General features: G+C 36.7%; 1 protein-coding gene across 1 annotated transcript; it reads right to left on the reverse strand.

The window, feature by feature from the left end:
- Window positions 1-5409: 5409 nt before the first annotated feature.
- LOC130718327 (uncharacterized) lies at window positions 5410-7385 on the reverse strand. Its single transcript, XM_057568906.1, has 3 exons — window positions 6602-7385; window positions 6303-6495; window positions 5410-6202 (listed from the first exon to the last, which is right to left on the reverse strand). Exons 1-3 carry the CDS (start codon window positions 7025-7027, stop codon window positions 5646-5648), a joined length of 1176 nt encoding a protein of 391 aa, XP_057424889.1. The 5' UTR covers window positions 7028-7385; the 3' UTR covers window positions 5410-5645.
- Between the last annotated feature and the right edge of the window lie 2024 nt (window positions 7386-9409).

Consider the following 9409-nt stretch of genomic DNA (forward strand, 5'->3'; position numbering starts at 1 on the left):
AAGCTCTTATGCCAGTGTTTGGGAGAGCTTATGCAAACAGCTTATGACCTGTCATAAGCTATTTTCAGCTTATTTTCATAAGCTACTCAGGATAGCTTATGAAAAACAGCTTATGCTTATATACAGCTTATTTTTAATTTATTTCAATAAATTTTCAAAAATAGCTTATGAATAAGCGCTTATGACATAAGCGCTTATGACCATAAGTGCTTAATTAAGCTGCTTTTCCAAACGGGACCTTAATTTGCAACGGTCAAGTCCTTGAGAAATTGAACTAAGAGGTCATAACCCACACCCAGGATTGTGCAAATACTCCTATAATTTGAACAAATAACTAGACACGTGGGTAGATTTTAATTTATTTCAATTTGATCGGACTTATCTAATCAAATCACTCAAAAGAGTGTTAAGAAGTAAAAGACAATATATAAATTATAATAGAGATAATCGACAATGAACAGTCTCCACGTTAGCACTCACCCAAGATAGAAGATGAATAATATCACAGTCAATATGAAAAACTAAGTTGCATTGACCTCCCATTGGTGTTACTTTATATAGGAGAAGGGTTTGTGTCTCCTTAGGTGGCTGGGCACATGGTTTCGAGGAATCGTTTTATCCAGTAAATCTCAGAACTTTTGAGAGGGGGTCGAATGTTGGATCGTTCTGACCTATAGAGCGTCGTTGACCTTGATGGGACTCGTGGAGATGATGTGCAAAGGTGACTCTCAATAGTCTTTTAGGAAGGATATGACACAGTTCTTTGGGTTCGTCTATACTTTCAGGCAAGTGGTTACCTTGTGGCCGACCGCCATATGATGTGTTAAAGGATTGATCCCTCAAAAGGTGCAGCTTGGTTCCCCGGAGTTGGAGGTTTGGATTCTGATTTTGTAAGGGTAATCAAAATCGACCACAGAGCAGTAATCTTCTAGCTTTGGCAATGGTGTGGTCAATGGCTAGGAACAAGCTGCTTTCTAATAGGTCACTAAGTGACGCGTTTGTGTTGAGGTTACAATTCTAGAAGCAATCAGATTGCGCTCTTAATTGGCTTGAGTTGCTCAATTTTGGTATTCGATTTCTTGTATACAATCGAAATAGACTCTCGGAACTCAATTAATCTCTACACAGTCAATAAATAGTAATTAAACTCAATTTATTATCATACTTTTTTTCTTACTTTTCCTCTCACTTTCTCGATCTTCAACCAAACAATTTAAAAAAATTCTCATTTTTTTCATTTCATTTTCTTTTTTCTCACTTTTCTTCTACATTTCAAGTGAAAACCAAAGAAGGGCTATCACCACTTTGCTGCACTCCAGTCAATAAAATTTCCCATGACCATCATAACTCAAGATATGTAGAGCATAATAATATGAAAATAATAATAATTAGAATTCAGGTCAATGGTCAGAGCTGAGTAGGGGGTGCTAACTTGCGCGAGTATCAGTCAATCTGAGACATGAAAAAATTAGAAAAAGCACCAAATTTGGTACAAAGCTAGCAGGGGTTTGTTAAGAAGCCAAGACAGTCAAAATTCATATATACAAAGTGTTGTGCGTGTGTGTTCACTGTTTTCAACCCCCTAACCGCCAATATCAATATTATGAGAAATATTGTAATGCCTCGCACGTGATTCATTCCATTCCAATATTCCTTGGTCTTATGCAAGCTTAATTTTCACCCTAATTGTAATGTTTATTTTAATAAATTTCCAAACTGAGTACAACTTGGTGCCCACTAGGGTGGACAAGTTTCAAACTGGTCCACTGGTGGACCAAGGGTGTTTTTAGTAATTTAACTATAAAAAAAAATTAAACCCTAAATCCTTCTCCCCTTTCACCAGATCTGGATCCTTCTCCATCTTCTTCACCAGACTCACAACACCAGATCAAATCCTCTATCCTCTCTAGCGACGTCGACATCGGTGACGGGAACAACCTCACTCGCACCCTCGACGAGCTCAAAGAGGCGCAGAACGATCTCAAACTGTACCCAAACAAGAAGACTTTCTACCAGCACGCAGATGACCTCAAAACTCTCATCTCCTCCGCCATAACCAACTAGGTAACCTGCTTAGACGGATTCTCCCACGACGGAGCCGACAAGCAGGTGAGGAAGGCTCTGGAGAAAGGGCAGATTCACGTGGAGCACATGTGCAGCAATGCTTTGGCCATGGCGACGAACATGACCGATTCTGATATTGCAGATTTTGAGAAGAACAGTGTTGCAGGGGAGAATATCCCCAATCCACTGTTCTTTGTCAGATTTGTTAACCTGGGTTCAGTGAGGGATTGAGGGGAGATGGAAGAAACATGAAAGAGACAAGAAGATGAGGGATTAAAGATGAATCAAGAAAGGGAGAAAATGAGGTTGAAATTTATGCCTTTTTTAGTTTAATTTTCTGAAATTGAAAATTAATAATGAGTTTGGTAACAGATCCCTCAAAAGGATGAGGAAAGAAAAACATTTTCTTGACAGATCCAGCAAAAGGAGGAACGAAATATTTTTCCTGGGTTTTTTGGGTTTATGGTTGTTCTGATGGAAGAAAAAAGAAAGGAATGGGAGTATGATTTGAGTGGAAGTGGTGGGTAGAAAAAGAAGAAATAAAAGATGAAGGGAAAATGTAGTTGGAAGAAGAGGATGATGAGGATACTGGGATTTTTAATGGTCACGGTGGATTTTGCAATTTAGAGGAGATGGAGAGTTTCAGAAAGAAAGAGGAAGAAGATGAGTTTTTTTGTTTTAACTCAGATTCTTCGTTAACTTTCATTTTCTTCTTCCTTTGTCTATGATATGATTCAACCTTTCTTCTCCCCTTCCAAGAAGAAACCTGCTGCCAACATTCCCAAACCTAGAAATATAGTTTTTCTCACTCTCACAAATAATTTTAATTTTGAGAAGAACAGTGTTGAAGGGGAGAATCTTAAATTTACATTTTTATCCTTTTAATCATCATTTAATCCTAGCCATCCAATGAAAGAATATTTCAAGATTCTCATATTCAACGGCGTATGATGATGGTCCACTGGTGGACCAGTTTGAAACTTGTCCACCCTAGTGGGCACCATTAATCAGCTTCATATAATTTAATGTGGTAATTGTAGAGTAAAAAATTAGTTTCACAGCTACGGAATATGTGAATACATTAGTCAAGATAAAAAATGTAAAGTACATGTAGTTAGTTATTAACTTTAAGTCTATGACTTTTTTTGAGTTAAAAAGTTGTATTCATGTCATGACATAGTTTTCATTTTTTAATGAAAGTAGTTTTTGATAATTTAAGACATCATATATTGATGTTAACCAATAAATAAACTAGTATTACTGTTATGGCCAGCCCATTTTAAAAAATTGGAGTCATAGACCATAAACTCTCACCTCACATAAATTTCATATGAACCTTAATTTTTAACCCAACCCGACTCTAACCATGGTGAATAGTGACTCAAATAGATCAAACCTTTTCAAATTGACAGCACTGCCCATAAAGTTACTTAGTTACTAGTAGAAGGAAAGACATTATGGCATTATCAGTGCCAATTTAATTACTACCCTCAGTCACTGTTAAAATTAATTAACTGCTCACACTTCCTTGCTTTACTAGTACTTTACTGTGCGGTCGTGAATATCATGATCACAGTCACCTGGTTTTACTTTTTACCAACTGGGTTATAAAATCACCCCCATGTAGTGCTGTAATTTTTACAAAAAAAATAAAATCACTAAATTATGCACTGCACAGTACAGTACAGTACAGGTACTAGTAATTTCCAGTGATGGAACGGATGAGAAGAAAATTTTCCCCCTTTTGCAGCACCAAAGTTGTGGATCACAATTTTTTTATTCTCACCATCGTACTAATAATAATTTTGATTTATCCCTTTCTATTTATTATTTGAGTGTGCTTTGATAAATGTCCCTACCTCTATTTCAATTTTTATTTTATTTTTGCATACATACTAACAAATCTCTGATTAGTAAAATAAATTTTTTTTCATAATGAACGTACACCTTTTTAAATGATTAACCTACACTAATATTTTATAAATGATTACTGTATTAAAAACTAAAATGTTTTTTTTAGATAAGCAAAAAAAAATTAAAATAACAAAAATTTAAGAACTATGGAATAAATGTTATTTTATTGACTGTTGTGGTGCTTCACGGATTTCCTGTTTTTGTTTTTTTCCGAGATGCCACGAATCTTCCTCCTTTAAGCTCCTCTGCTCGCGTCATCAATACCAATAGCCTCCAAGACTGGGCCATGTTAAAATTTCACATCATTACTTATTTAAAGTTGAGTTTAATTACCATTACTCACCTGTAACCAAAAAAAATTACCATTACTCACCTTATAAAAAAGTTTTACTGAACATCCAATCAGAAAATTTACATTTATTTTTATTTAACAGTTAAATATAAAATTCTATGCTTTTATATGATAATAAAGATAATTAACTTCCTCCACGAAAACATAGTCTTCTAACCATCAACTTTAGAAGAGTGTAATTTATTTTTTCAATGTAAAAAAAAAAGACTTCTATATTACTTTTCTTCATATGTTCTTCATGTAGTAGTAAATAAGAAGACAACTTCTCTAATACCAATCTAAACGTGAAGAGATTTTATATTCTTTCAGTTTAATTTTCCATAATTTCTTCTACAACAAACTATTATTATTTACAATTCAGTTTTTATACTTTTAATTAATAATAAATTGAAGAATTTAAAACCCTGCATTTTTGAAAAGGGTACCGGTCCAAAAAAGAAATAACTTCATCCCCATCTGTCTCACTTTGAAGGGAAAGCCAGAGCCGGCCCAACACCAAATGAGGCCTAAAGCGAATTTTAATTTTGAGAGCCTTGAAACATGTTTGATCTAATATAAAATTTTGTTAATTTTAATTTTGGAGGCCTTTTTTACTTAAGAAAAAAAATCGGAGGCCTTTTTTACTTAAGAAAAAACAAAAAAAAATTGGAGGCCTAAAGCCCTTGCTTGGGTGGCTTTACCCTTGGGCCGGCCCTGGGGAAAGCAAGATGCAAGTTCTAACTTTAAACTTCTCAATCCACTTTCCATTACCAAGAAATCAACAACTCAGCATAAAATACATCACTTTTCAAGAAACAAATATATCTATCTTGTTGTAGTAATACACAAAACTTACATTAATATCCAAGAAAAAAATGATTTATATAAAGGGTTTTCAAATATATAATAATGTCACAAGGAATCTTAAACTGTAGTTTATGTGTATAAGGAGCAAGTCATATATCAACTCTTCTTTTCAATTTAAAAAAAAAAACTATAGTTGATGTTGGAATGCAGCGAATCTCAGGTGTTTTGCAGTTTTGATCTCATTATTCCTATTCAAACTTCAAATAAACATTGTGAAGTGTTTCACTCTTAGATTTATGCAAAAATATGTACTCTTTTCTTTTTCTTCTGCTATTTTATTACATTGATTGGTCACATATAAAGTTGCTTCTTACATAGACCCTCTGCAAAAGAAAAGCCAAAAAACAAGAGGCAAAAAAGTGAAAATTGGTTAAAAAAAAAAGAGAACCTTGCTCTTATCCAAAATATTTTGGTCATGTTTTTCAATTACCGATTTAAAGAAAAAACAAAAAAAGTGCAAAATTTTCTTCTATGGTTTATCTTTGAGAAGAGAAGCTAATCCAGTAACCACCCTCGCTCCTCTCTCAACACTCTTCACTCTCACCGCCGGTGGATGCCACGCCGGCGTCGCAACCGTCAGCAAGCCCTTCTCACCACCCGAAACAACCTTCATCTCCGGCGACAATGCTTTTTCACCGAAGATCAGTTCCAACTCACAGCAATCACTCTCCGCCTCAGCACTTCCACCGCCGCTCAGATTCTCACTGGAGCCACACACGGCGGAGGGCGGCGGAGGACTTGCTCTAGTGCAGGTGGAGCTGGAGAGCCACTTGGCAAGCATGTACTCCGCCTTCCTCCACGGCGGAACGTGCATCCCTTTCTTCTTCAAGCTCTGCTTCGCCGCCTCCGCCACGACGGCGACGATCTGACAGAGACGATCCGATTTCCCGACGAAAACGAACGGCAAATACTGAAGAATCGCCTTGTAAGTCCCCGTCGATCGAGCAATCTCGAACTCCGATCTGAAATCTATATCGATTATCAACCTCTCACCTTCCACAACCACATCGATGTATTCATATTCACCTGAATCAAAATCAAAACCACAACATTCAATTTTCCAGAACTGATTTCAATTATTTTGAATTGAAATTGTAAATCAAATTAGGTTGCAGAAAATTAGTACCGGCAGGGTAAGATAGGGTTTTCTCCCATTTCGATTTGCAGATGGAGGAATCGTAACCCAGAGATGAAAGGTTTTCAACCACGATCTTTCTCAATTCGTCTTTTCTCTTGTAAACCTTGCTGTTCTGGTCAACGATCTTCGATGTGTCAGCTAAGAGGTTTCTCTCTGCAACACTCGCACAAAGAATCAAGCTCTGCAAAAACGAAATCACGGAGAATTAGAGTGTTTGGATGCTGAGAAACCGCGAGAAAATGAAGATGAGAAAATCAAAATCGTGAACTAGCTAGATAGTTAGTTACCTTGAGCGCGTCGCCGGAGTCGCCGAATGAACCAGAGGCGATTGATTCACCGAAGATGTCGAGTTCATCGTCGGAGATGTCATTGCTGTTGCCGTTGAAGCAGTTGCAGCGGTTGCGAGCGTTTCTCGCGGCCGTCGGTGGCTGCTGCTGCTTCTCGTAACTCTCTTCGATGAAACTCTGCACCATATTGGCCAACACAACAGAGCTTGGCTCAAACTCCGGTACAACTCCGCCGGCTCCATCTCTGGTGTTGGACAGCGGAGCATCGCCGGCGACTGGTTTCTGCCGGTCAAACACGAACAGCCTCTTCAGTCGTGACTTCAACACCGGCTTAACGACGTCGTTTCGAGCCACCACCGCCACCGTCGTCGCTTCCTTCAGACTCTGTGCATCGATGTCGATGGGTTGGATCTTCATCGGAGCCATTTTAGAAGGCAAAACAAAAACCAAAAATGCAAAAAAAAAGCTCAAAAATCGTTTTCCCTTTGTAACAACCACTACTGAATCATCTTTGTGCCATTTTCACAGAAGAAGCATGGAATGATGGAATGGAATCACTTCTAGACTAAGCGTGTTAGAGTTTTCAAGTGAAGTTTCTCGTGGAAAACGTGGCGGCGATGATCGGCTAAACGAGCATTGTTGATAGACAGGGAAGAGAGGTTCGCCGGAATGTTCATCTCACCGGCGGGTTAACTGTCGCCGGCGGTGGTTCACGGCGGGCGGAGGAAGAAGAGGTTTCTATTTTTTTTTTGTTTGAACTTTCGTTTTTGGTGTCTAAGCGTTTTGGATTAGGTGTGAGGGTAATGAGAGGATGGGTATTTATAGCAAAGAAGAAGGGATGCTGACATGGACTGAAGGGTCCACGTAGGATATGACGTGGCGAGGGTAATTTGGGTAGTGAAGAAAAATCAAGGAGCGTTCAAGTTGGTGACGCGTGTGGAGGAAGATTATCGTGCGCGGTACGCATTGGGTTATTGTGAAGGGTGAATTGACTATGGTGCCCTTGGGAGTGCGTGGAATTTCGGGTAGATGCCCGTCGTGTTGTGGGTTTATCGAAAACTACCCACTCTGCAGAGTGATTGTTCGTGGCTATTGTTGTGCATTATTATTACGTGCCTTTTTCTACCCTCTAAAAATACTAATAGTACTGCTACGAGTTTTTGAAATTTTAAATTGAAAAAATGAAAAGGGGTGAAAAATAATTTAAAAGACATGATGTGAAGCAAGTGATAGGGACATTTTGTGGGGTGCGTAGGATTAGGAAGAGCATTTTAGTGTTGGGAGTAGTACTACAGTACAGTGTGTGTAGTGTACAAACCCATGGCTCTGGAAACGTGTAGGAGGATCAAGTGTTTGATAAATAATGTTTTAGACTTTTAGTTAATCTCAATATAGTACAGTCTTATCTTAATACTAGGAATGGCAATTGGTAGGGTCTGGGTAGGGTACTATAATACCCATTTCTATAACCGCGTTTTAAAAAATTACCCGTACCCGTCCCCATACTCGCGTGGGTAGCAACTTGAATGTCCGTCATCGTACCCTCTAGGTACCTATATGCCCGTACTCGTGCCAATTACCCGCAATTTAATTAACCAAAATATATTTTTCACTATTTTTGTTAATAGAAAACAAAAAATACAACTAACTTTTTAAATAAAAAACACTAATATAAATACAAAAGATTATCTACGTAACAAATAAAATCATTCAACTAAAAATATATTTTTTTAGAACGAATAAGCAAGAAAGATATAACTTAATTTTTGATTTTGGATTTATAATATAGTCCTAAAGTTGTAGGTTATTAACCTACTAATTTTAAAAATAAGTGGGTGTAAATTAGTAATGATTATGAATACTTTAAATAGTCACCTATTTTTTAAAATAATTAAGTTTGAAAGCTATAGCTTAAGTTAATTTGTTCATATAATACTAAATAATAATAATAATAATAATAATAATAATAATAATATGTGTGTGCGGCTATGGGGCGAGTTGAGTACTATAGTACTCATACCCGCACCCATACCCATTATTTTTTGCGGGTAATTATCCATACCCAACCCCATACCCATCTAGCGGGTTTTTACCCTACCCATAATGGGTATTTTTTACGGGTACCCTATGGGTCCAAGAGCCATTATCATCCCTACTTAATACACCTTTTTGGTGGACCTTGTTTCAGTGCAGTGACATTTTAAGGTAGTTACTGCACTCGGCCAATAATAATAGCAGTATAAATCAAGTGGTTGTACTAAATCCTAATAAATAAGATGTAAATATATATATATTTAAAATGTGAACCGTCCAACGTTAATCAGATGGCTATTATGCGTCCCATTTTGTTGTTTTCTTTTTACAGCAGAAATTTTTTTTTTTTTTTTTTTGAAATCTACAGCAGAAAAAGTTTTATTTTAGAGATAATAGTTAATGTGCAGTATGATTGTATGAGTAAACTTTTTTTTTATAGTACATCGAAAAGATAAATTATACTTTACAGGGATTAATCGATCTCTAGTCCTCCCCTTCCCCAATAGGGACAGTATAAGTAAACTTTGTGTACATGCGATCAATTAACTTTGTTTTGGTATATATCAATTATTTATTTTTCGTTACATTAAAAACTTATTTTTTTAATTAAAAATAAAAAGAAATGTAACGCTTGATTCTATGTAGTATAATATAATTAAGAACTCGTTTGGTGGCCAGGATATGATAAGATCAGGATATGATAAATGATTGGATAAGGACATGATATGATAAAAACAGGATAAACTCTTATCCTATCCTGCGTTTGAGGTGAAC

The sequence above is a fragment of the Lotus japonicus genome, chromosome 5 (assembly GCF_012489685.1).
Source record: "Lotus japonicus ecotype B-129 chromosome 5, LjGifu_v1.2".
NCBI classification, from domain to species: domain Eukaryota; kingdom Viridiplantae; phylum Streptophyta; class Magnoliopsida; order Fabales; family Fabaceae; genus Lotus; species Lotus japonicus.

Coding starts and splice junctions, on each gene's coding strand:
- LOC130718327 (XM_057568906.1), bottom strand. CDS start 7,027: ATGGCTCCGATGAAGATCCAACCCATCGACATCGATGCACAGAGTCTG. Junction 6,496..6,601: donor ACTCCGGCGACGCGCTCAAG/GTAACTAACTAT, acceptor TCGTTTTTGCAG/AGCTTGATTCTTTGTGCGAG. Junction 6,203..6,302: donor AACCCTATCTTACCCTGCCG/GTACTAATTTTC, acceptor ATTTTGATTCAG/GTGAATATGAATACATCGAT.